We start from the raw sequence: 25,880 nt of genomic DNA on the forward strand, positions 1-25,880 counted from the left end.
GGGTTGCCATAATTCAGAAAGAGAAAATCCAGACAGAAAAGTTGTTGATTCTGTTTCACAAAATCGCAAAGAAATGAGGTTTCAGAGGTATTTTCCCCCAGAAATCGCTGATATCGCCACTTCCAATATGGGTTGCACCATGCATTTAAAGCACATGATTCCCCCCTCAAAGTATGCTGGGAACTGTAGCTTGTTAAGGGTGCCAGGAATTGTAGCACTATGAGTGGTAAATTACAGTTCCCAGGATATTTTAAAGCATGCGCCTTTGATGTATGGTGTGTACTCAGAGGTAGCTTCACTATCATATTGCCCCAAAGTATCCTGGGAACTGGAGTTTGCTAAGCGTGCTGAGAATTAGCTCTGTGAGGTGTGAAGTACAGTTCCCAGGGGCCTGCAGAGGGTGTTCTGCCCAAGGAACATCCAAAACCTGGAGCCAACATTGTACCCAGACACCTGTATCTCTCCAACAGACCCTGGCGTGTGGACCCACGAACACGTCCGCCAGTGGCTTGACTGGGCAGTGAAGGAGTACGACCTCATCGACGTTGAAACCAGCCTCTTCCAGCATGTGGACGGCAAGGAGCTGTGCAAACTTGGCAAGGAAGGTTTCCTGCGGCTCACTACACCATACAACGCCGACGTGTTGCTGTCTCACCTCAATTACCTGCGCCAGAGTAAGGCCATTGACAGGCTTGGGGTGGCAAAACTCAGTTTTCAGATAGAGGCTGCGTGTGGAACAGGGGGGCGTTGCACAATAGCCACTTCTAAAAATTGCTTTCTGCTCCCTCATGGGGAGCTGGTTATCTGAACCATGCAACACTATCAGGAGAATTGCATGACAGATCTGTGGCAAAATTGCGGTGCTGGACAGTAGGAGTATTCATTTCCTCCAAAAACGCCTTGCATGTAGAGCATTAGCCGCTCAGGGAACCTGCTTCCATGACACACTAACTTTCCATGTGTGGGGTGGTTTCAAAGAAGGGATACGCATTCAAATGAAAGATCCTCCGCTTCCAGTCTGAAGCAGTGCAAGAATCCTATCACGCTTGACACATGCCTTATGCAAAAGTCAGGTTTTTGATCCATCTAGGTTTTTCTTTTCTAGCCCTGCTCCCTGACACCATGGCACAGTGACAGAGCATGTGTAAGGTCGTAGTTTTGTCCCCCAAGCTCGCCTCTTTGCAGGGGATGGAGAAGAACTAAGAACATCAGAATATGTCAAAGGCCCATCTAGCCCAGCCAGCATCCTGTTCTCACTGTGGCCAACCACATACCTATGGGAAGCTCAAAAGTAGGAGCTGAGCATAATAGCTACCTCCCAATCTATGATTCCTAGCAACTGATATTCAAGAGTATACTGCTAGCAACCATGGAAGTAGAACATATCCAATGTGGAATTTGAGACCCTGGACTTAGAGGCCTAGTGGGAAGCAGATTCCTTAGCTCAGGCATAGGCAAACTCAGCCCTCCAGATGTTTTGGGACTACAACTCCTATCATCCCTGACCTGGTCCTGTTAGTTAGGGATGATGGGAATTGTAGTCCCAAAACATCTGGAGGGCCGAGTTTGCCTATGCCTGCCTTAGCTCTTGAACTAGCTTGGAAAGTATTCTATTATTCTTACTGCAGCTATGATTACCCTGTGATAATAGCAAACGAAACCTCAATCTGTGACTGGCCAATGACTACCGCAGCCCCTCCTGCCCTCTAATAACTCTTCTGCATTTCTCTCTCCTCCACCCAGGCAGCCCCACTTTTACGTATCCGCCTGCGCCGGTCATTACTCAGCAGCCCCCGCCACCGCCACCCCCGAGGGCCCAAGTTAAATCTGGTAAGTTGCCAGCAAAGGTAATGGCAAGATTGGGACGTGGGGCTGGGATAGGACCCGCATCTCACAGATCTCACATGAAAGCAAAGTTGTGGTGCTTGAGAGTGAGCCACAGAGTCAGGGGAGGTCTGGCTATAGACCCAATCTGGCAATCCTCAGCTTCCGTAGTAGTCATTATCGATATCCCCCATTCTCTCACATTTTACAGAGAATCATTGATGCCAACCTGCTGCAGGCTGGTGTTTCTCAGTGTTTCATTCCCAACTTTTCCCATATCCAAACTACTGTGTTTTAAAAAGAAGAAAAGAATTGCAGCTCCAGCCTCTCCAGGTGCAAAACACCACTGAGGCTCTTCAGAGCTACTGCACCTTTAGTTAGAAGCTTCCTCCTTGTAGCTTTTGCCACTAATTGCTTCCTGTTGAAAGCGGCGAAGTGTTAGGGATTGCCCCTTAATTTGTCATGTCTCTGCATGGAGGGGGGGAGAGCGCATATATATTTGGTTGTTACACAGTATTGCAAGCATGATGAACATGGACAAAATACACCGCTGTTTCCCATTTTACAAGACGGGGGTCTTTGAATCATCTGTGAACTGTGTCTTTCTTCCCTGAAATAGCACCTCTGTTTAATTCAGGCCCATTTACTCTCTCTTGGTACAGAGTCTGCATATGAAGAAATACGGCGCAACAGCTGGGGCAGCGGCTCCATCAGCACAACTTCCAAAGGTACTAGTTAGTCATTCCCAGAATAAAAGCTGGGAAGGCTGCATTTTTAATCTCTCTCCTCTGGTTGTGTTGATATGGGGCAGGGCCATAGCTCAGCAGTCCAGAACATCTGCTTCTAGTGCAGAAGGTCTCAGGTTCAATCCCTGGCATCTCCAGCTAGGGTTGGGAGAGACCCTCCTGCCTCCTGAATCCTGGAAAGCTGCTGCCAGCCAGTGTGGGCAATCCTGAGCTAGCTGGACCGGGGGGGGGGCAGGGTTGACAGCTCCCGGTTCTCCTAACCTGCTTGGTCAGGAATTAATCGTTCTCAGTCTGCATGGACTGGATGGACAAAGCTACAGGTGCCCGATAGGCAGAGGACCCCTCCAGATGTCCTTTTTCTTGTGCACACATGATTATTTGTTCCCATGGAGCCAGAACACAGAGTCATTCAACAAAGCTAAAGGGTATGAGATTCAGGAGAACGAGAGAAGAAGTGCACCCTTAATAATAATAAGAATTTATTATTTATACCCTGCCCATTTGGCTGGGATTCCCCAGCCACTCTGGGCAGCTCCCAACAGAACGTTAAAAACACAATAAGAGATCAAACATTTAAAACTTCCCTAAACAGGGCTGCCTTCAGATGTCTTCTAAAAGTCAGATAGTTGTTTATTTCCTTGACATCTGAAGGGAGGGCATTCCACAGGGCAGGCGCTGCTACCCAAAAGGCCCTGTGCCTGGTTCCTTGTAACTTCACTTCTCGCAGTGAGGGAACTACCAGAAGGCCCTCAGAGTTGGACCTCAGTGTCTGGGTAGAACACTGGGGGTGGAGACGCTCCTTCAGGTATAGTGGGTTGAGGCTTTAAAGGTCAGCACCAACACTTTGAATTGTGCTCAGAAACGTACTGGGAGCCAATGTAGATCTCGGTGGCCACTCCCAGTCTAGCTGCCGCATTCTGGATTAGTTGTAGTTTCCGGGTCACCTTCAAAGGTAGCCCCACGTAGAGCGCATTGCAGTAGTCAAAGCGGGAGATAACTAGAGCATGCACTACTCTGTTGAGACACAGTCTGCGGGCAGGTAGGGTCTCAGCCTGCATACCAGATGGAGTTGGTAGACAGCTGCCCTGGACACGGAATTGACCTGCGCCTCCATGGACAGCTGTGAACATAGAGATAATGTTAAACTACAGAACTTGCTTCCACAGCAAGCTTCCACCAACCTACATCAACCTACATTGCTTTTACAAGGTGATTAGACAAATTTATGGAAGTTAAGTGCATTGATGGTTACTCATCCTGATGGCTGTAGGATACCTTTTGAGATCAGTGTGCCCTTGAATACCAGCTGCCGGGAACGAAAGCAGGACAGAGCCATGGGGCTCAGGCCCCTCTTGCAGACTGTCCATAGGGATCTGGTTGACCCCTGTGAGGAACAGGATGCTGGTCTAGGTGGGCCTTTGGCCTGATCCTGCCATGCTGTTCTTTTGTTCTTTTGACTTCAGTCAAGGGGAAATAGTTCTCAGCCCCAGTGAAATCAAATAATTGCATATGGACATCTTTTGTTTCTCTCTCTTAATGCTTCCCTTGCTGCTTTTCCATCTTCAAGGTTCTCCACCACAGATCCAGGGTGTCAGCAGGACTCCTGATTCAACACGCATTGCTCCAGGTACAGTTTTTCACCTTTCCTAGGAGGAGTTTGCACCATTTCCTGCCTTGGGACTACCACCCTTTTTTTTATCAGCCTCTGTTCCTGTGCTTTTAACAACAGCATCATCTGCAACCCAGCAAGGGCTCCAGTGTATCTCCATCCTGTCAAAAGGATCACCTGCTGATTTCTGTAGATCAGGTTGTTAAAGGCAGAAGAGCAGATTAGGCTCCTCTTTTTCTGGTCAGTTGGCAACTATGCTTTCTAATGACACCACACGTTTTGTGATGTGGGGATGGCAAGCATACTCTTATAATGCTTTCAAACGAATATATTTAGCTTGCGCAGGTGGAAGGGGCAAAACAGGACTCTTATATCCACGGTGTTGAAGAGAAAATTTTGACAGGTGCAACTTGTCATGTCAGAGTTCTGAAGGGAAGGGAAAATGTGCACTAGCTAAAAATCTCTCTTCTGTATAAACAGAGGAGATAAATCATGGACTTCAACAGGTCACCCTAGCATCAATGGCATGCCTTTATTTAAATATACGTTCCTTCTTACCCCTAATATATTTTCCACTCACGTTTCATCTCCACAACAGCTTTGTGGGGTTGGTTGTGGCAATTTTTCTGCGGCTGGAGAAAAAAAAGCTGAGGAGCAGAGATGCTTCCAAGGTCACAAATAAGACCACAGCTGAGCTGAGCGGTAGCCAACTTTTTTTAATGGCAGGGCTCCTGTGCCTTTAACGGCTATGTGGCTAGCAAGAATTCAGCTGACAAAGCTTTTCTCAGCATGGAAAGAACAGTGATGGGGAAAGAATTGTTGGCTTGGTTGGATTTCTGCTTGCCACTCAGCTCCTAAAGACCTTGCTAAGAAGAGATGTTGGCAAACTAACAAGGTGGTGATTTGAACTTGGCTCCCAATGCAATAGCATCTAGTAGGCCACGGATGGGGGCCTGTCACCCTCCAGATATGGTCAGACTTCAACTCCCATCATACCCAACCAGCATAGCAAATGCTCAGGGATGATGGGAGTTGTAGTCCAGCAACATCAGGAGAGGGACCCCAGGTTCCTCATTCCTTGGAGTAGAACATAGTGGCTCTTGGAGCAGTTGGGCCAGAAGGAGGTCTAGTTGTTACTGAGGTGGTCAAGGATACCTGTACTTGCTTCAGACGGCAAGTGTGGGCTCACATTGCTGAATGCAGAAATCCTCTCTCCCTGCACAAGGATTGCTAGCATGTCGTGCCTACAGCCTAGCCTTGAACTTGACAGGCTAGTTTTCTATTTGCAGGGACTTTTATTTACTGATATGGAGGAGCATTCAGCCGCATGAGCTGCAACCTGCAGTCTGAAGTGGTATGGCCCAGCCCAGAGCTGTACCACCTCAGCCAGAGCTCAGCCGGGAAGCGCCTGAGAACAGCAGTGAGGCTTTCCAGGCGATGCGACAAGGCAGAGCTGCAGGTGGGGAGGTGCATCTTACTCCAGCCCCTCTCACGACTCCCTTCTCATTCTCACCAGATCCATACCAGGTCCTGGGACCCACTAGCAGCCGCTTGGCAAACCCAGGTGGGTCCAAACGTCTCTTTCTCTTGGGGAGTTAGAGGGGGTGTGCAGCCGAGCTCGTGGCACAGAGGTGCCATAATGGGAAAAGAAAGCTTCGCCTGTTGAATCCCCTTCTAAGGCTGGGAAAGGGCAGGGAGATAGCAAATAGGTGCTTGCAGAGACGAAAGCTCCCACCCGTTTAGCGAGCCAAGCTGTTTGCTGTGACAAAAACTTGGGCAGAGGATAATATGGGAGTGAGGAGCAAAGATGCACCATGTTCAAAAGCCCAGTATTGATCTCCAATAGAGATGGGGAACCTCCGGCCCTCCGGATGTCATTGGACTACAACTCCCATCATCCAGTGGTCATGGATGGTGGGAGTTGTAGTCCAGCAACATCTAGAGGGCTGCAGGTTCCCTGGCCCACAGCACCTGCCCTCTTAACCTGGCCAACCCACTCGCTGAGCAGCTTCGCAGACAGTTCAGAGTTCTCACCTTTGCCCCCAACCCCAACCCTTAACCAGGCCCCTTCTCTCCCCCGGCAGGCAGTGGTCAGATCCAGCTGTGGCAGTTCCTCCTGGAGCTGCTGTCGGACAGCAGCAACGCCAACTGCATCACCTGGGAGGGCACGAACGGCGAGTTCAAGATGACGGACCCCGACGAAGTGGCTCGGCGGTGGGGCGAGCGCAAGAGCAAGCCCAACATGAACTACGACAAGCTGAGCCGGGCGTTGCGCTACTATTACGACAAGAGCATCATGACCAAAGTGCACGGCAAGCGCTACGCCTACAAGTTCGATTTCCAGGGCATCAACCAGAGCCAGCAAGGGCAGCCGGGAGAACCTGCCCTCTACAAGTACCACCACACGGACCTGCCTTACCTCCCGCCCTACCACCAGCAGAAGGTGGGCTTCGGCCTGGGCCACGCCGCCCAGATGCCCACTTCCCCCACAGGCTTCTTTGGGCCCACCTCCCCCTACTGGAATTCCGGCGGGGGCAACCTCTACCCAAACCCCAACGTGCCCAGGCAGCCCGGAAGCCACTTGAGCTCTTTCTTCTAGTCCCCTTGATGCCTCCGGGGCCCTTCAAGCTACTCTGACTCCTGCATAAGGCCAGCAGAGCTCATTGTTCAGACAGCAGCCGAGCCCCAAGACTGTGAATTATCCTGGGTGGTGTGGATGAAGGTCCTACCACCAGGGGGCAACCCTCTCATCTCCTTTGGCACTTAGTGCAACGCCCATCTGATCTCCTCCTTCGCCACTAGGAGGTGATGGACTTGGCTGGAACTTCTACAGCACAGATGGGGAGCCCGCAGCTACAACTCCCATCGTCCTTGACCCAAGGCTGGGGGTGATGGGAATTGGAGTCCGGCAACTTGGGGAAAGGGCCACAGCTGCCCCATCCGTGGCTCCCGAGCGAATGACAGAGCCTAATAAGGGCCTCGAATTTGCATGCACCATAGCAGAGGGAACTTGAGGTTGCAAGAGACTTGCTTGGCATCTTTTCATGGCTGGCCTAAGACGTTTTGCTGATGACAAACACAGCTGAGCAGAGCAGGCTAAGGTGGGGGAACAGCACAGGCCGAGGGGTCCTGCAGCCTAGTCCTCCAGCCCTTCGCTGCCACACCTCTCTCACACAAACACACACGACCTCTGCCACCTAAGGTGGCTGTCTCACTCTCCCTTAATGCCAGTGGTACCCAGAGTGGTTTTCCAATCAACCCCTCTTCCCAGAGAACTCTGAACTATAGTTCTGTGAGGGGAATAGGGGTTGCCTTAACAACTCTTTGGGACGCGGGTAGCGCTGGGGTCTAAACCACAGAGCCTAAGGCTTGCCGATCAGAAGGTCGGCGGTTCGAATCCATCCCCGCGACGGGGTGAGCTCTTGTTGCTCGGTCCCTGCTCCTGCCAACCTAGCAGTTCAAAAGCACATCAAAGTGCAAGTAGATAAATAGGTACCGCTCTGGCAGGAAGGTAAACGGTGTTTCCATGCGCTGCTCTGGTTCACCAGAAGCGGTTTAGTCATGCTGGCCACATGACCCGGAAGCTGTACACCGGCTCCCTTGGCCAGTAAAGTGAGATGAGTGCCGCAACCCCAGAGTCGTCCACGACTGGACCTAATGGTCAGGGGTCCCTTTAACAACTCTTAGCGCCTCAAGCAAACTACAGTTCCCGAGATTCTTTGGGGGTCGGGAGCCATGGCGGTTTAAATGTATGCTTTAAATCTAGGGTGTGAATATGCCATAATCGCCCTTGTAGAACTTAGCAGAGAAGACAAAACTAGAATGAGTCAGCTCTGCCAGTCATTGGTTCTGGCTCCCCCTACTGTTGGGCTCCCTGCTTTCTGCCCTGTCGGCCCCAGTGGGCCACTGAGGAGGTCAAGCCTATATGTTAAGACTAGCAGCTGCTGGGGGAGAAGAGACACTGACATACAGTACAGCCACAACAATAGCAGTGCCATTTTCTCTTGGAACATCAAATTCCACTCTCTGTTTCCAAACCCTGGTGTGACAATAGAAGTAGCATTTTCCAGCATGGCAGTGATGGTTGAAAAGGGCCTTTGCTCCTGACTTGGGCATTTCCAGTGTATTTGGGCAGTGGGGGGTGGGGTGGGGAGATTAAGGTAACAAGTGCTTATTGGCTAGCACTCATGCCATCACCAGGGCTGCTTTTGCCCCCTTAAGTCAGCCCACGTTTTTTGCAACTATTTTTAATGTTTTAATGCTTAAGGTTCACGGTTTTAATTTGCCAGGTGGGTGGGTGGGTAAGGAAAAGGGAGAACATTTATATTCCTATTTTTTAAAAGATGCATGTGTGGCAGTTTTAAAATAAATATTAAGAGACACAAGGGGTTAAGAAGCATATGTATATGCGTATCAAGAGGGGCTGAACTTAAAACTGCAGGTGACCTCCACAAAATGGTCTTCACCGTTCTACGATTGCAAACCTCAAAGCACAATGGTTAGACTTAACTTCGTTGAGCTGAGCGAGGCTTTCGAGTGGGCTATTTTCCAACTTCTTTCCAAAGTCTTGCGTATTTTCCAACCTCTTTCCAAAGTCTTGAGCACCTATTGCCTTCTCATTTGTAGTAAAAGCTGCTCCGTTTCCTTCCAGAATCCTCACAATGGTTTGGAGTCATGCTATTTTGGGGCAGCGTGGCAAACTGAAAACACAGACCCAGCCAATGGGCACTACTAGGTTGAGGTCAGGGCAGGTACCCCTGTGGATCCTGGACAATCACTGGTGCTCTAACAAGGGCCCCAGGTTGCCTTGTGGTGATGCCAGGCCTCATTCTGGGTACTGCAAATTTACCTCTAAACAGTGTGTGGAGGCCATCTATTAAGAATGGAAAGTTGTTAGGGGAGGATGTTGTTGCTTGGAGATGGGTCGCTTCCCCTCAAAGAGCTGCAATTCCCAGAGAAGCAGGAATGACTGCTAAATCTCTTTCAGTTTATAATGTACATATATATCAGAGGTAAATAAGCATGTGATCTGAGCATGCAGCAAACCACTTGAAGCTGTAAAGTGGAATGAGCATGTTGTTATATAAGGCTCTCCCATGAAAGAGATCCCCGCAAGTAAAAAAATCCAGCGCAGAAAGGAAGTTTTTGTTTCAGGCTGTTCCCTGCTATGCTAGGTTTCTACTTGCAGGGAGAGTGTTGCTGTTGTTTTACATATGGGATTGTTGAAAATAGGATTCCTCCAGCTGCAGTGGTACAAATTCTAACCTCAGCCTCTGGCTCATGCCACTGCCTCCCAGGAGCAAGGAGGAGAGGCAAGGTAAACTCAACCTATCTCTTGAATAATATGGGCAACAATTCAGATAAACAAGAGGAGATGCTACAACAATCTGCTGTGTGTGTGTGTGTGTGTGTGTGTGTGTGTGTGTGTGTGCGCGCTGAGAGTTTCCAGGAGATGCTTCATTGCCTCACAGAGCTACAATTCCCAGAGTGGTTCATGCCAATTTTCAGGGAACTCTGAAAACTCTGTAAACAGACACTACTACAAGTCAACACGTGGTTTAAAGGTGTAGTCTGACTGGTATATATACTTAAAGGGACACTGAAGTCCGGATGGTGTGACCTAAATTATACAAGTGGTAGAATTCCCCTTTATTTGCCAGTGTTGCAAACTCTAACCCATTTCTGCTGCTTGTGGAGGCAGACCCAAGAGGCTGCAGCCAACTAAATCGTGCTCTCATAAGACGACCTGCAGAAATCAATGGACTTGGGTGACCGTTGATTTCAATGGGTCTCCTTTCGAGTATCACTTAGTTGTTGCAGCAACCCCCTTGGGTCCGGCTCCACAGTGGCAGAGACAGAAGAGCTTGCAGCATAGGCAAAGAGATGCAGATGTCGCCCACTTGCATAATTTAGGTCACATCCGGACTTCACCTTCGCCACCACCTTTAAGTGCCTATATGACTCAGAGTACACCTTTACGGCACACGTTGGATGAGAACGGAGGCTGCTGAAAGGCAAAATGCTGAGGACAGCTACCAGTTTGAACCATCTTCTCCGGCAATGCCTCTCGCACTTCCTAGCTATGGAACTGAGTAGCAGTAACAGCAGCATCTTATTCAAAATTCTCTGTCTCCTGTACGCAACTCTCCCTCAACTCCTGGAACTTCCCAGCCTGCCACCAGGTAGTTCAGCACCAGGAAGGCCTCGAGAGACAAGGAACATCTTATTAGAGAGGTTTAAGAGGACTACAATTGCAGGAAACAAGTTGCCCTGGCCATACACAGAGAGTCAGTGTGGTGTAGTGGTTAATCTGTTGAACCGGGTTCGCTTCCCCGCTCCTCCACATGCAGCTGCTGGGTGACCTTGGGCTAGTCACACTTCTCTGTAGTCTCTCAGCCTCACTCACCTCACGGTTTGTTGTGGGGGAGGAAGGGAAAGGAGATTGTTAGCTGCTTTGAGACTCCTTAGGGTAGTGATAAAGCGGGATATCAAATCCAAACTCCTCCTCCTCCTCCATACGGATCCCATCAGTCCATCTTGAGTAGCAGCAACCAGAATCCTGAATATATGGGTTTTGGAGAACCACTGCTCTTCCTCTTGTGTGTCTGTCACCCACAAAACAACATCCTGAAGCTCCTTTTAAGTACTGTCCCACTGCAAAGATGATGGATTCCACTCATTCGCATAAACACATCTCCCTCCGTAATACAATTTCTGTTCTGTAGCGCTCCTGTATTATTAGTCCTCAGTGTATTAAAAGATGTGCTGTAGGTGAAACTTTCTGGATTTGATGGGTCTTGAGTAGGCCTGGGCAATATATCAATATGTATTGTGAGCACCGGGGCTATCTCAGCTGGGGGGGGGGGACTTCCCCTCCCCCCAGCTGAGTGACACAAACAAGCTGCATTGTCCCTGCCTGTGAGCCTGGCTGAAACCGCCTCAGCTCTCTCTGTCTTTCTTCCTCGGAAAGAGAACTGCAAAAGCAAAAGCTATACAGAGTGGAAACAACCAACGTATCTCAATTTCCTCACACAAGACTCCAGTGCTGGAATGTAAACAGACATGTGACATATAACAATCCCACACAACTGCAGCTGAGGAGGAATGGAATTCTCAACACCAATAGTTTAAAAGTTGCATGTGAAAAGAAATTCACACAAAAACCTTGAACTATGCTTTTGAGTTCCATTTTCCTCCACTCTGAAATAAGATCACCTCTGTGGAGCTCTGTTGTCCACTTTTAGAGTCGGGTGCATGCAATTCCTGAGCTGTAGAGCTGAACTGGTATGTGCACACGGCTCTACAAAACCCTCAAAGGCCATTTTGGTGGTCTGGTTTAAAAAACAGCAACGGAAACCCCCAAAGCCTGTAGTTTTCCCCCTCCTGAGTTGCTATTATTATATATTTATTTATATCCCCCACTTTCTCTCCCTGACATGGACTCCCCCTAAATCCCAGGGTTTCCTGCAGGAGTTCCAGATCCTTTTCCCAACAGAGGCCCCTCAGCATCTTTCCCTCTCTTCTCTCTCTCCCCCCCCCCCCCGTTTCTCTTATTTAATCAAGGGAGCAGAGCAGAGCCTTGTCCCACCTCTACAGCTGCCGTCTGCCCAGCAGCCTCCACCCCTGCAGGGGTCAAAGCACCCACCTTCCTCCACTGCTCCCATCTGCTTCCTGCTCTCGTGCCCAAATCCACGGCTGCTTTTCCTGTTTGTCCGGCCCCAGGACAATGCAGACAGCTTGTCTAGGACATGCACGGCCAGAACAATGGGGGTTACGAAGCAGATGGGCCATGCAATAACACAAGGGGGGTGGATGACAGAAGAGGCTCCTTCACTTCCCTGGTTCTGCTCCCCTCTGCTTGCAAAAAATAAAATAAAAGTAGATATTCCTAACTCCAAGTGGGAAATGCATGTGCCTCTACAGGTACCCTTCTCTTGCTGTTGCTTGTGGAGAGGGCAATTCCTTTTCTCTTCAGTGCCCAGCCCAAAGCCTTTAAGAAGCCAGGAAAACTCTCTCATAAGAAACCCTTGCACTATTTCCCCAGAAGCATGAAAGGAACGGTAGAAGCACCAATTTATGTCTGGCGTGGGTGAGAGAAGAGGTGCGCAGCCCAACTGGTAGGAAATGAGGCCAACGTAACAGGTTCCCCTCTCCTGGTTTACGGAAATTGGCACACCCACAGCACCAATGAGTAGAAGGCTGGTCTTAGGAAGAGGTCATGCTATTTGGCCATTTAACCCAGTAATGTCAACTCTGACTGGCAGCAGCCTCGCAGGACTGTCTTAGGCTGAATGTTTCACTGCACCCCATCTTTTTAATGAGATGCCAGAGGTTGATATTGCGACTTTCTGCAGACCACTTTAAGAGGCAGTGGCGGCCACTGATTTAGGTGGCCTTAGAAAACCAGACAAATTAATGGAGGATAAGCCTTCTTGCCAACAAAGGTGCGTATAGTTAAAGCTATGGTTTTCCCAGTGGTGATGTATGGAAGTGAAAGCTGGACCATCGAGAAGGCTGATCGCTGAAGAATGGATGCTTTTGAATTATGGTGCTGGAGGAGACTCTTGAGAGTCCCATGGACTGCAAGAAGATCAAACGTATCCATTCTTAAGGAAATCAGCCCTGAGTGCTCACTGGAAGGACAGATCCTGAAGCTGAGGCTCCAATACTTTGGCCACCTCATGAGAGGAGAAGACTCCCTGGAAAAGACCCTGATGTTGGGAAAGATGGAGGGCACAAGGAAAAGGGGACGACAGAGGACGAGATGGTTGGACAGTGTTCTCGAAGTTTGACCATCATGAGTTTGACCAAACTGCGGGAGGCAGTGGAAGACAGGAGTGCCTGGTGTGCTCTGGTCCATGGGGTCACGAAGAGTCGGACACGACTAAACAGCAACAACAAGCCGTCTGGCAACTACTAAACCAGATAGCTCTGTTCTACCTCCTCTGCTGGGGGCTGTATGCTTCTGAATAGTAGCTACTAGGAATCAGACCAGATTGCCATTGAGGATCAGGCTCTCCATGCAGATTTCCAGTGGGCAACTGGTTGGTTACTGTGAGAACAGATTGCTGGACTAGACGACCCAGCAGGGCTTGATTAGGTTCCTATGCAAAGCATGCACTCCGACACTGAACGATAGTTCCACGCCCCTCCCACCCCAATTTCCTCTGATAAGCTTCCAAGAAACCTCAGCATTTCCTAGAACAGCTAGAAAATAATTTCCTTAAAAAGGAGAGAAGCTGCCAGTCAGAGTAGAAGCAAACAGGTTTACCTGGAAGAAGGCTGCTTTCCTAGGACTTTGACGAGGGCTTTGCTTGGAGGGAAAAGGAGGTACCTTGGGGCTTGGAGAAGAATAGGGATGGAAAGCTAAATGTTAAATCAAGTAAGAGGGAGATATTAACCTCTAAACACTTTGCCTGTAAGTCAACCCTTTTGGATAAAATCTAAACGAAACAATAACAACCCACTTTCCAGGACCACAATGGTTCCTTTTGAGCAACCGCATCACAGGAATCACGTTAACCCTACATGTGGCTTTTCAGGGTCTCACAAGGCCCAGTCTGGCTACAAGATTCAGCCGCTGGTATCACAGACTCAAGGCAATCTCTTGGGGGCTGCTCTGTCCTATCTAGAACCAACATGGGGTTAGAGCTTTATGGAAGAGAAAGAAGCTTTATCAACCAGGAAAGGAAGGCACTCTCCTTCCAGAAGGGGCACCACAACAGAAGGAACTGTCTAGAGCCAAGAATGTGGCAGATGGCCATTTAGCCCAGGGATGGGGAACCAGGTGGCCTCCAACTCGTACCAGCCCTGGCCAATAGTCTGGGAAGATGCAGTCCAGCAGCCCAGAGGGGCACAAACTCCAGCATCTGTCTTTTAAAAAAGTAAAAAAAGTGGGGGACCCACAATAGGTCATATTGGCCAGAGGGAAACTAGCAAGGGAATAACTACACAGAAGACAAGCTGAATGGATGTAGTAAGAAAAAAAAAAGATACACACAACTTTATTGGGTAAGAAGACTTTTGTCCGCGGAAGTTGTCATTACGCACAAACTATCCCCCAGCTGAGTTTGTAGGTTGCGACTCCTCAGCATCGAACCCACAAAGCTGCTATTAGACTGCAGAGCTAATGGGGAAGGGTTTGTCTGTGTATGACAAAGAGAGAACACACACGTATCTTCTACACGGAAGAGGCCTTGGACTGATGGAGTAACAAAGCACTTCCGGTCTCCTGCCGTCAGCTTCTTCCTGCGGTCTGCTTCTTCTCCAGCAGAGGGCAGGATCGAACAGGCCTACAGACAATTCCTTGCTTCAAGGGGCTCATGGGTGAACAGCAGACAACGGCATCCTGCACCTCGTTACCTCAGCCCCAACTTCTTCTTCTCCTTCTGTTTCTTGCGCACCACGTCAATATTGCGATCTTTCCACATGCTTTTGCGCAGCTTGATGGGCCGGCTGCCGACGTACTTTCCTGCCGCAGACACACGAGAAAGGGCAGGGGGGAGATTGTGGGGGGGGGAGGCAGAGAGAGAGGAAGGAAGGTTCAGTGAGACTGTCCTGTCCAAGCCAGCTCACCTTGTGTGGCTGGAGAAACGTGGAGCTGTTTCCCAAGCTGCTCTCGGTTAATTCACTGGCTGACACCCCAGGGCTTCAACGTAATACGTTGTGCCAATGGCCTCCAGTTACGTCATCAAACAAGACAACTAATGTGGGAATTGAGCAACCATAGAGACTTCCCCAAGCAGGAGCATCTGAAGTCAGTCACACTCCTCGAAATATACACCAGATTAGAGGTATACACGTTTCCAGACAGCCTTGGCCTGCTCCCTCATCGAGATGTATGTCATCTTACAGATCCTTTCAGGTGTTGAACATCAGCAGAGTGAGCCCTCTCGATAGTTCCATCACTTTCAAAAGCTCAGTGGCTGCAGCCCAGGAAAAGGCATTCTTTGTGGCAGCTCTTAGTCTGTGGAACTCCCTCCCCAGGGAGGTGCATCTGACACCTTCCCTACAGTTTCCATCATATGCTGAAGACGCACCTCTTTTACCTTGTCCTTTGACACCCGAGATGCAGTGTTTTAGGACTCACCCTACACTTGTGATTATAATGTTTTTAATGTTGCACTTCAAATTGTTATAACCTGCCCTGGGTCCTTAGGCAGTAAATAGTAATAATAAGCAGCAGCTTTGAAGATGCTATGAGGGCCTTCAAGATCCAGCACAAGAGTGCTAGCAGGTGAGGAGCTGGCCATTTCCGTGTAGTATTGAACGTTCGAAAGATTCAGAAAACAAGTAGACATATTGCTGCCTTAAATACAGGAAGCTGCCTGATACAAACTACAGTGGTACCTTCGTTCTCAAAGGCTTTGGTACTCAATCAACTTAGAACCCAAACACTGCAAACCTGGAAGTAAGTGTTCTGGTTTGTGAACTTTTTTCGGAAGCCAAACATGTTCCGTTTTGAGTGCCACGCTTCAGTTTTGAGGTCTGTCTGTTTTTGCTATTTATTTTGTGTTTTTGTTTTTGCAGCTTTTTGTTTTGTTTTTGTGACTGCGTAGAACCCAGTTCACCTACTGAGTAATTGATTGATTGATTGATTGTGTGACTGCAGTCCATTGTTTATTGCTTTCATTTTATGGATCAATGGTCTCGTTAGATAGTAAAATTCATGTTAAATTGCTCTTTTAGGGGTTGTTTTTTAAAGTCTGCAACGGTTTAATCCATTTTGCATTATTTTCTATGGGAAAACGTGCCTTGGTTTTGGAACGGACTTCCAAAATGGATTAAGTTTGAGAACAAAGGGACCACTGTACAGTGGTGCCTCGCAAGACGAAATTAATCCGTTCCGCGAGTGTCTTCGTCTAGCGGTTTCTTCGTCTTGCGAAGCAACCCTATTAGCGGCTTAGCGGATTAGTGCTATTAGCGGTTTAGCGGCTATTAAAGGCTTATCGGCTTAGCGGATTAGCTGCTAAAAGGCTATTAAAGGCTTAGCAGCTTAGATAAAGGGGGGGGGAGCGAAAAAAAATCTCAAGACTCGCAAGACATTTTCGTCTTGCGAAGCAAGCCCATAGGGAAATTCATCCTACGAAGCAACTCAAAAACGGAAAACCCTTTCGTCTAGCGGGTTTTCCGTCTTGTGAGGCATTCGTCTTGCGGGGCACCACTGTACTGGGTTTGTCTAGTCTAGTTCTATCTACTCCGCCTGGCAGCAGTGCTCCATGGTCTCAAGCAAAGGTTCTTCTCATTGCCTGCTACTTGATCCCGGAAATGGCAGGAACTGAACTTGGGACTGTCTTCATGAGAAGTGCATGCTCTGCCCCTGACCCATGATCTTTCCCCACTTCAGCAGAGCAGGGGCTCCACTGGGAGTGAGCAATTCCAGACCCTGTACAGCTCCTAGCTCTCCCCACCCCCCCGCCCAACAGGGATCAGGCACCCCAACCCTCAGAAATCTAGGATTCGGCTCCCATGAACTGGGTCCGCAGCTCAGGCAGCGTCTCACCATTCATCTCCCGCATGGCACGGACATAGTCGTTTGGGTCCTTGAAGCTGACAAAGCCATAGCCTTTTGTCTTGCCGGTGCGCTTGTCCCGGATGACCTTGGCCTTCAGGAAGGAGGGGTAGCGGCTGAAAGCGCGTGCAAGGATGTCGTCGTTCACTTCATTGCCCAGGTCGCCACAGAAGATCCGGAAATCATCTGGGGGGGGGGCGACAGAGGAAGGGAGGAAGAGCACAAGACATGAGACTGGGCAATTGGCCCTTTTGACAATTTGTTCTTGTCCTTTCCTGACATAACAAGTTTCTGGCCCTCAAGATGGCAAAGTATGTGGGCAAAAGGAAAGCAGGATGATTTGCAGCAGTCAATGTAGTCAACTTGTCGTCAGTGTCTTCTGTGACTCCTCGGCCTTCAAACAGCAGCAAAATTGTGTGTTATTTCCCCCAAACCTGTCTAATTTTAATAGTTTATTATCCAAGTCTCAAAAGTCAAGTTTGGCTTGATGAAGTTTATTAACCTTGAATTAACATTTATTTCAAACGTAAGTTTAAATATGAAAGAATTTATTGTCAGCCACTGATGTCAACTAACCCCAAGCTTGAGGGAACAGTCCCTTGCAATGAGGATTCTTGCCAGTATTTTTGACTGTTCACCAACTCATGTGACGACGGACACTCACCAGAATCCCATTCAAGTAAGCTGGGGTCCTCCCAGCATGTCCCAGCAGCTGTGCGGATGCAGCGCTTGAGCTTTTCCTGCTTCATTTTCTTCTTGTCCTCTGGTGTGCTCTCTACAACAGGCTGGCCGGGGATGGGAAGAGAGAGAATGTGCTGATTAGGCAAAAGACCACTTCAAGAATTTGTTTCAAATGGAAATTTGTTTCTAGCCTGGTGACCTCCGAGTAGGTGGGTTGACTGAACCAGACTCTCTTCCCCCTCACAGTCTCATTTACCCTGTTGGAGGAACTGGACATGGAGGAAGGAGCTAATTTCCTTCATGAGCATAAATCACCCATGTATGAGATAAGCCAACAGGTACAAGGTCAGTCAAGCCTGTTGCTATGGTAACAGCCCAGTTACCATACCATGAGCATGTCAGCTCATGGTGGCCGGGTCTTCTACTGTAGTGTGTCAGCCCGTGAGTCTGTCCATGAGTTGGAGTCTGTGTTATATCTTGAATATAGAAATATTTTGCACTTGTATGTATATACCTGGTGGAATAAGAAGTCTACATACAAGCTGTATGTATATATCAACATCTGGAGCTGCTTTACTGAAGCCTTATCTTCTACAGCAGTAAACTGTTTTGGATCTTAAGCTGCCTCTGTGTGGTGACTGTAAGTGGGAGCAACTTCTGCTGCAGAGGTATCTCACCTCACTTCCCCACCAGTTTCTGCCCATTTCTAGTGGGAAGCCACCACTGCTCCTTACCTCGACAGGTACAAATCCAGCATCGGGCCCCCGGGATCGCTTCCCCCGCGCGGGTGGCTGCTCGTGCCCACGTAGTGGCTGCAGGCTCCTTACATCCACCATTGGAACGGGCTCCGCCTCCGGCATACTTGGACCTATCACAGGCTCCTCCATCCCAACCGGCTCCTTCTCCTCCACCACAGGGGGCGGGGGCTCCCGATGCTCTTCCTGCAGAAGGAAGAGGAAGGGCTGTGATGTCACCGCTGTAGTACACATCGGAGGCCTTTTTTCAGATGCCTCCACCTTGCCGGAATTGCCTGGCAAAGGTAATCTTAAGTGGTGCAGTTCAACAACTTCCCGCACGGTGTCAGAAAGGATCCACCCACTGGACACTTGGGGGAATTAAACTGTGTGTGTAGTGGCTAAAGCGTCGGACTAGGACCCAGGAAGCAAATCCCCCTCAGCCATAATGCTCACTGGGTGACCTTGGTCAGTAACTGTCTCAGCCCAACCTACCACACAGGGTTGTTGCAGGGATAAAATGGATAAGGGGAGAACCACGTGCTTGAGCTCCTTGGGGGAAAAAGATGGGATACAAATGCAATAAACAGTAATAATAAAAAATAATGTGGCCTTTATTCGGCATGCTCACTACTAACCTCTTGCTTCTTCACTGGCGGGGCAGAATACACTGTGGGAGCGGCCTGGATGACAGTGGGGTTCACTTTGGGGGGCACCACCACGGGTCGAGGAACAGGCACCAGCGGCGCGAGAGGACCGACGGGGATCCCTGGCCCAACCTAGCCAAAAAGCAGGCAGCAATCAGTGTCAGTTTTGCAAGTTCAACGCTAATATCCAAAGTATGAGGCTGATCAAGTCCCCATCCCACTTTGAACCTACAAGTCTCTGTTACTTGAGAGCTCGCGCCCAAGTTTGTTTATTTCTTTCCACTTCCTAATGCATCTTTCTTTCATACCTTGTATCTTTAGACTTCAAACTTAAGGATAGGGACTACCCTGTTTTACTAGTGATCTGGGAGCCTGTTTTGACTGAAGTGTGGGGGGGCAGTAAATAAAAACGAACACCAGCCACTCCCATAAAGCTTTCCCCTTGTACATGCTTGTGAAGGTTCAACAGGAGTAAGGCAAGTCATGGGTTTTACAGCACAGAGGCAGCTAAGTCACATAGCGCCAAATACTCAAGCTGTTCGTTTCCAGTCTGGCTACATAATAAAGGTTGATCTCCAGCTCTCATCCCCAGTCACCTGCCCCCGTTGGGCACATCCTGTTGCTTGATAATAGTTCTGAATCAGACTTCTAGAATAGCAGGGTTTCTCAAACCTGGGTCCCCACCTGTTGTTGGATTACAACACCCATCATACCTGATTCTGGTTCTGCTAGCTAGGGATGATGGGAGTTGTAGACCAATACCAGCTGGAGACCCAAGTTTAAGAAACACTGGGCTAAAGAGAGGGCAGTTCCCTCCTGCTTCTTTCCCAATAGCCCCATGTATTCCCCTTTGGTCTCCACTGGCATGTCCCAATCTATTCCCCTCTGAGTGAACTCTGGCACAGAAGCAGAGAGCAGCCTCAAAAACCGGAAAAACAGATACCATCCCTGCCCTCTCACCAAAGAAAAAGAAACTCACCGGGGGACCAGATCTCATGGGCCCTATGCCCCCTAGGGGCGGGCCAGGTGCTCTCTGCATTGGGGGGCCCATAAGCATTGGGGGGCCCTGGGGGCCTGACATGGGGGGACCCACCATAGACTGGTGATGAGGAGGGCGCATTGGCAGAGGACGAGGGCCACCTGCAAAAAGAAAATGCAGTAATAATTAGAAATCAGTGTTAGGCAACACTCAGCACACTGACCAATAAAGGCATCTAAAAATATTTCTGGTGCTTTCTGTTTTCAGTTTCTATACCCTTGGCTGGGCAGCTTAGAAATGTAATTAAAAATCTTTGCATTCAGAAAAACATACTTTCCATTCATTGACTGGTTTATACGCTCCCTGCAAGGCCCTTTCCACCTGGCCTAGGGGGCGAGGCCCAGATTCACCAGCCCTACTGAAGAGGCTCCTCATGAGGCCGGAGGAACATCGCCCGGCTATTATTTTATTGATTTATTGATTTAATATGCTGTACACCGCTTTGAGGTTTTTATTAAAAATATAAAGCAGTATAGAAATTAAAAAATAAATAAAATACGCTGTGGCTCAAAGGGGAAGAAATTATTGGTTTTTCCTTCAAAGTCAGCTGAACCCCAAAACGCCTCTGGATTCCCTGAGAGCCCCAGAGACAACAGGGTATGGAGTGATGTGCGTTCAGGCCTCTTCCCAACTTCTGTGCAAATGCCGTGAGGCACAATACGCACACCACACCAAAGGCCCATCTAGTCCAACATTCTGTTCTCCTAGTGGCCAACCAGATATCTATGGGAAGCCCACAAGAAGAACCTGAGAGTGACAGCACTCTTCAAATTTCTGGTTCCCAGCAACTGGCATTCATAGGCATACTGTCTCAAACAGTGGACACGGCCATCGTTCCTAGCAGCCATCAATAGAAAATCCATGGGGAAGAAGGCTAACACTCTTTAAAGCCACCCATACCTTGTGCTATAATGGAAACATGGCTAGAAACCCAATGGATTTTTCTTTTTAAGATAAACCTGCTTATCAGGAAGAGTCACAGGAAGAGGATCGGTGAAAGAAAGCCTACGTCTGTGCTGAATAGGAAGAAGATACATTACATCAAGGATGGGGAAACTGGCTCTCCAGATGCTGTTGGACTTTAACTCCCAACAGCCCAGCCAGCATGCTCAACGGTAAAGGATGACATGAGCTGCAGTCCAACAACTTCAGGAAGCACAAAGATTCCCCATCCCTACTCTTAATAAGAAGACCTATAGTGAATCAGACTAATCCTGACCACCAGCACCTTGCCATCAGCTTCAAAGCAGAGGCTGTTCCCAGCTACTCAATATCCTCAACCCGGGGATTGAACCTGAACCTTCATCCATACAAATCATGTGCACTCCCACTGAATCATGGCTTCCTATCTGCCTCCACAGAATCCCACCAAACCTCCCACTCCATGTTCCTTGCAAAACGGTGAACCCAACCAACAAATAATAAAAAAGACATCTTACCGGATCTCTGCAGAACATGAGGCACAAAGGTCGGCCGGAGGATGGGGGGCCGTTGCGGGGGGACAGCTGGGGGGGGGAGAGAATGGATTTCAAGGCCCTTGGACATACAAAGCCCATTTCACAATCTTTGCAATCTCGGCTCTTTTATATCAACTTTGCAGTTTCTAGGCTGAATTCACAGTGCTGGCAATTAGCCTTTAAAACCTAAATGACTGACAACCAGTATACTTGAAGGGATCGTCTTCTCCAATATGAGCCTGCCTGGCCACTAAGGTCAGCTGGAGAGTCCCTTTCTGCATGCCCTGTCTCCATATGAGGTGTGATTGGAGGAAACACTTAAAAGAACTCTATTGCAGGGTCAACAAAGTATGAATTTCTCTTTGAACACTTCCCTCTTGCTCTTCTGAAGCTAGCTGAAAACTTATTTCTTCTTTCAGGCCTATGACCTGTAGGTTCTTGAATGTTTTATTCCTAGCTCTTTCGGTTTAGTTGAGATGGGGAGCCTGTGGCTCTCCAGATGCTGGACTTTCAACTCCATCAGCACCAATCAACATGGTCAAAGGCCAGGAATGATGGTAAATGTAGTTCAGCAATAGCTGGAGGGCCACAGCTTTCTCATTCCTCTGCTGATGTGATCTTAGCGCCCTAACAATTTATTAATCTGTTTTAATTGCTTGGTTATTCTCTTAAGCATTTTGGGTGGGACACAACTTAATATCTGACATAACTGCAGTTGTGGTGGGGAACCTGTGACCCTACAGAGGTCACTGGATCACAACTTCCACCAGCCCCAACCATGGTGGCTGAGGCCGATGAAAGCTGGGAGTCCAACAACTAGAGGGACACAGGCTTCGCATCCCTCAGGTAATAATAGAATTACAAAGGCACTGGCTATATACCTGGGCCCACAAATGGCACTGGAGGAGCCACGATGGGGGCCACCACTGTGGCTGCCGCTGCTGCTCGGGCTTCGAGACTCTGCTGGACCTGGAAGAAAAAAAGAAACAAATGGCAAGAACAGATGTCAGCGAAGTAAGATGAACAGTCAAGTACGAAAGTTTAGTATTCACACATTCATCCTCCTCACCCCAGCTTCCTAAGGGCAGCTCTGCTGCATCAGACCAAAACCCTACACTATCTGTAATCCTTGTTTCCTGAAGATCAAATGCCTATCTAACTTGCATGGTGTGTGCCAATTCTGCCTTGCACTCAGCACCATGATAGGTACTGGATAGAACATAAAAGTGGCATGATTGAAAGAGGACTTGCACATCACAACCTAATGGGTGAGGTAGCAATGAAGAGAAAAACACAGTGTTAGTGCTATAGAAATGATTTGTTGTAGAATGACACCACACTGTATTACCTATGTGCTAAAAAGAAATATTCTACTGTTTCAAAACACTGATCAAAACCTAAATCGGGGCAGGGGGAGCAGGCTCTGCTGGCCATGGAGTAAGCAGCAGAAACTGAGAGCTCTGAGAGAAAATATTTTAAAGGATGGATTTCTCACTCTGAAGAACAAGTATTACGAAGCAAAGAATACAGGTCAGTCCTTAAGAACTTTTCAAGCAGGAATGTAATTTGGAGTAGTGAAATAATAAACATTACTACTTAATTTCTGGGCTAGACACAAGCCCTGGGCCAGATGTCAAACTTATTGGCTGGAAAAGAATCTAAAGCAAAGGGCTTGTGAAGACAAAAAAATGGACAGTTAGAAATTATTGGACCTCTTACATTTAAATAGTAGAAGTAAAAAAGAAAGGATCAATACCCAGGACAATAAAATATTTGGAAATCTTGGAGTAAATAATTGAATATAATTAATTACTCTTACTTCCGGTCTCCAGGCCTGAAGCCTGATACCGGGTTGGAGACTAGATTTAATTGAAGCAAAAGAACTTGAAAGGGAAAAACAACAAATACTACAAATAAACAAGGGGAAAGGTGAATATAAAATGGAAAAATGGTATAAAGAGGTGTGGGATATAGCAATTAATGACAAATTAACATGTGCTATTAAGGTAAGACGGGGAATATGCAGGAGAAATGATTTTAAGGAGATATGGAAGATATTTGTAGAATTTGTGCTGTTAAAATGGAAAGGAGTCAAACTATCGCAAGAGGTGTTGAAATTTTGGAAGGTTGGATAGTTATAATGGAATGGTCTGGGGGGTGCATATTTTTATTTCTACTTTATTATTATTACTTTGTTTAAAAAAATAAAAAACCTAAATCAACACCTACTGCTTCAGCCAAAGTGGAAAAGTGACAGCACCAATATATTTTAAAAATTACAAATGTGTAATCTGAACCTCTAATCCCAAAGCCCAGCTTTCCTCACCTGCACCAGATTTCAAGGCTTCTACTGAAAGCCTGGAACTGTTTTATATAGAGTGAGACCACTGGTCCATTTAGCTCAGCATTATCTATACAGTACTCATGGGCAGCAGCTCTTTGGAGTTTCAGGCAGGAGATTTTTCCCCATTCCCAACTGGAGATGCTAGGATTTCAACCTAGGACCTTTTGCATGCAAAGTATGTTTTCTACCATTGAGCCACAGCCCTGTCCCTCAAAGCAGTCCAGCAAGCATCCTGCATTGCAAAAGGCAAGTCTCAAGCAGACTCCTCACCTGTTGGTAGGTGTTGGTGGCAATGATGGGTCGGATGACAGGGACCGGGGGGACTGCAGACACAGCTGGCACTGCCAGGGCAACTGGGACAGCTTCTACCACAGGGGCAACAGGAGGCAAGGATACTGGAGCTCCCAGCACCTCCTGCTCAAACCTGTAAACAAAAACCCATAGCATTTATATGATTCTTTTGCCATACAAATGCTCCACATACACCATTCCATTATTAATCTGAACAACTGGCTTGATATTTTGATTGTTTTTATTATATCCATGCTGAGGACCACGAAAGGCCAAGTTCAAATCCCACCCCACCAGCAACAAAGCTCACTCTGGAACCTGCATCACCTTTCATCCTAATCAATTTCGCAGGTTTGTTGAGGAGAGAAAATGAGGGGAAAGGGGGCCATGGACACTACTTTAACTTCTATTAAGGCATGATATAAATACCAAATAATAGTCACCATCATCATCAGACAAGAACATTAAATGTTTTAAAGTCTATTGACAAACCACACCAAGAGTTGTAAAGCAGGCTGTTTGGAGAAATATTCACTTCAGAACAGCTCTGCGTCATACTGAAATCAGGAGGCAAAAAAAGGGAATGGTTTGCCTAAGCTCTGAGAACAAGGCTAAGATGGGCTCTGAACTGGAAGCATCCCAGCTCGCAAGGGAGACTCGGAGCTCCCATTACCAACACTGCCCTGGGTGCCACAGCCCCGTTTCCTAGCACCTGCAACGCTTTTCTTTCCAGCGTGTTCACTGTCAACGTTGTAAGACAGGGAGGGAGGGAGGGGCCCCCTGAAATCTCCCAGGTGTCCCCAGACTTCCAGCTCCCATCACCTCCGTCCATGAAACCATTTTGAGTGGTCTTCTCTGGCCCCCCACAAACACAGGGCCCCGCAATGAGAGCCTCCATGGGCGCCCTCCCTGCTTCACTCACAGGGCCATCTCGGCTTCCATTTCCTTCAGCCTCTCCTCTCCACTCTTCGCGCCGCCGCCGCCTCCTGCGGCCGCCGCCGGTGGCCCTTTCCCGGGCACCCCTCCAGGCACCCCGGGGGGCCCTCCCGGCGGCGGAGGGGGCGGAATCGCCGGAGCCGCCATGGCTCAAGTTCTCTTCCAAGTCGGTAGCAACCGCTCCTACAGCTAGATGGACCACCGTCCACCGAGACTACTTCCGGCGCAGTAATGATGACGATGTCCCGGAGACTTCCGGCGCACCTCGTCGACGGTAGCAGAAAAAAATAGAACTTCCGGTACAAGCAGAGCGTTGTCGTAGGCTGCGTCTCTCTATGGTTGCAGGGCGGTGTATCTCTTTCCTTGTCATTCTCTCTGGAGAAAACTCGACCGCAACCTATTTTTTTGCTAGGAGTGAGGAAATAAGGTCAAGACCGGAAATACTGCTAAGGACTGCAGCAGTGTGACTGAGAAATTGCTAACTCTATGGACACGTCGCGTTCCGTTTCCCGCAGAACGCTGGGCGGGGCTAAGCAGAAGGGGGGAGGCTTGGGTGCCCCCTGGTTGGAAGAAACTGAAGAGGGGGAACCTGCTCGATTAATCTGTGGGACTTATAGGATCGCGCTGTAATTTTTCCACTCACCTCTCCATCCAGGGAAGCAAGAGGCATGATCAGAGTGAAAGAGCACCTCACAGCCAGGCAGAAGCACACAGAGGAAACTCAGGGATGGTGAAAGATGCAGCCTAGGGAAAGGGGGAATGGCCAGAGGAATCCGAAGGGCCAGATAAGTGAGGTGTGGAGGGCCGCAATCAGCCCTGAAGGCCAAGGCTTTCATTCTTACCTTGTGTGTTTATTCAGAAGCAAAATCCACAGAGTTCAATAGTAAATGTAAATAGGTCTGTCACTTTGCAATGCAGCCCTACACATATTTACACAGCAATCTGAATCACCCTGAGTAGGGCTTGCTTCCTAGCAATCAACCACCTAATGTTTTTCTTTTGTCCAGGTGAAGGGCTTCTCACGGTGGGAGAAAAATATTACCTTAGTGCAAGAATGCCAA

At 48.4% G+C, this 25,880-nt stretch overlaps 2 protein-coding genes across 4 annotated transcripts in view; one reads left to right on the forward strand and one right to left on the reverse strand.

Moving 5' to 3' along the window:
- The window catches only part of LOC308484248 (retroviral integration site protein Fli-1 homolog), a 36,525-nt gene extending 27,693 nt beyond the window's left edge, over nucleotides 1–8,832 (forward strand). For 2 of the 3 annotated variants that reach the window (XM_081019025.1, XM_081019026.1), the window contains exons 4-9: nucleotides 471–674; nucleotides 1,744–1,830; nucleotides 2,487–2,552; nucleotides 4,138–4,197; nucleotides 5,696–5,743; nucleotides 6,264–8,832. In XM_081019025.1, coding sequence (XP_080875151.1) covers nucleotides 471–674; nucleotides 1,744–1,830; nucleotides 2,487–2,552; nucleotides 4,138–4,197; nucleotides 5,696–5,743; nucleotides 6,264–6,778 — 980 coding nt within the window. In that variant the 3' untranslated portion in view covers nucleotides 6,779–8,832. The remainder of the gene's footprint in view (nucleotides 1–470; nucleotides 675–1,743; nucleotides 1,831–2,486; nucleotides 2,553–4,137; nucleotides 4,198–5,695; nucleotides 5,744–6,263) is intronic. The other variant, XM_081019027.1, reaches the window with a different exon arrangement.
- A 5,315-nt stretch (nucleotides 8,833–14,147) lies between these two features.
- On the reverse strand, nucleotides 14,148–25,043 carry RBM42 (RNA binding motif protein 42). The gene is made up of 10 exons (XM_081019009.1): nucleotides 24,806–25,043; nucleotides 23,863–24,016; nucleotides 22,130–22,217; nucleotides 21,231–21,296; nucleotides 19,732–19,892; nucleotides 18,744–18,884; nucleotides 18,106–18,312; nucleotides 17,355–17,475; nucleotides 16,682–16,876; nucleotides 14,148–14,650 (listed from the first exon to the last, which is right to left on the reverse strand). The coding sequence occupies exons 1-10, from the start codon at nucleotides 24,964–24,966 to the stop codon at nucleotides 14,538–14,540; spliced, it is 1,407 nt and encodes a 468-aa protein (XP_080875135.1). The 5' UTR covers nucleotides 24,967–25,043; the 3' UTR covers nucleotides 14,148–14,537.
- Between the last annotated feature and the right edge of the window lie 837 nt (nucleotides 25,044–25,880).

This window comes from Podarcis pityusensis, assembly GCF_964106645.2.
Source record: "Podarcis pityusensis genome assembly, chromosome: 8".
NCBI lineage: Eukaryota > Metazoa > Chordata > Lepidosauria > Squamata > Lacertidae > Podarcis > Podarcis pityusensis.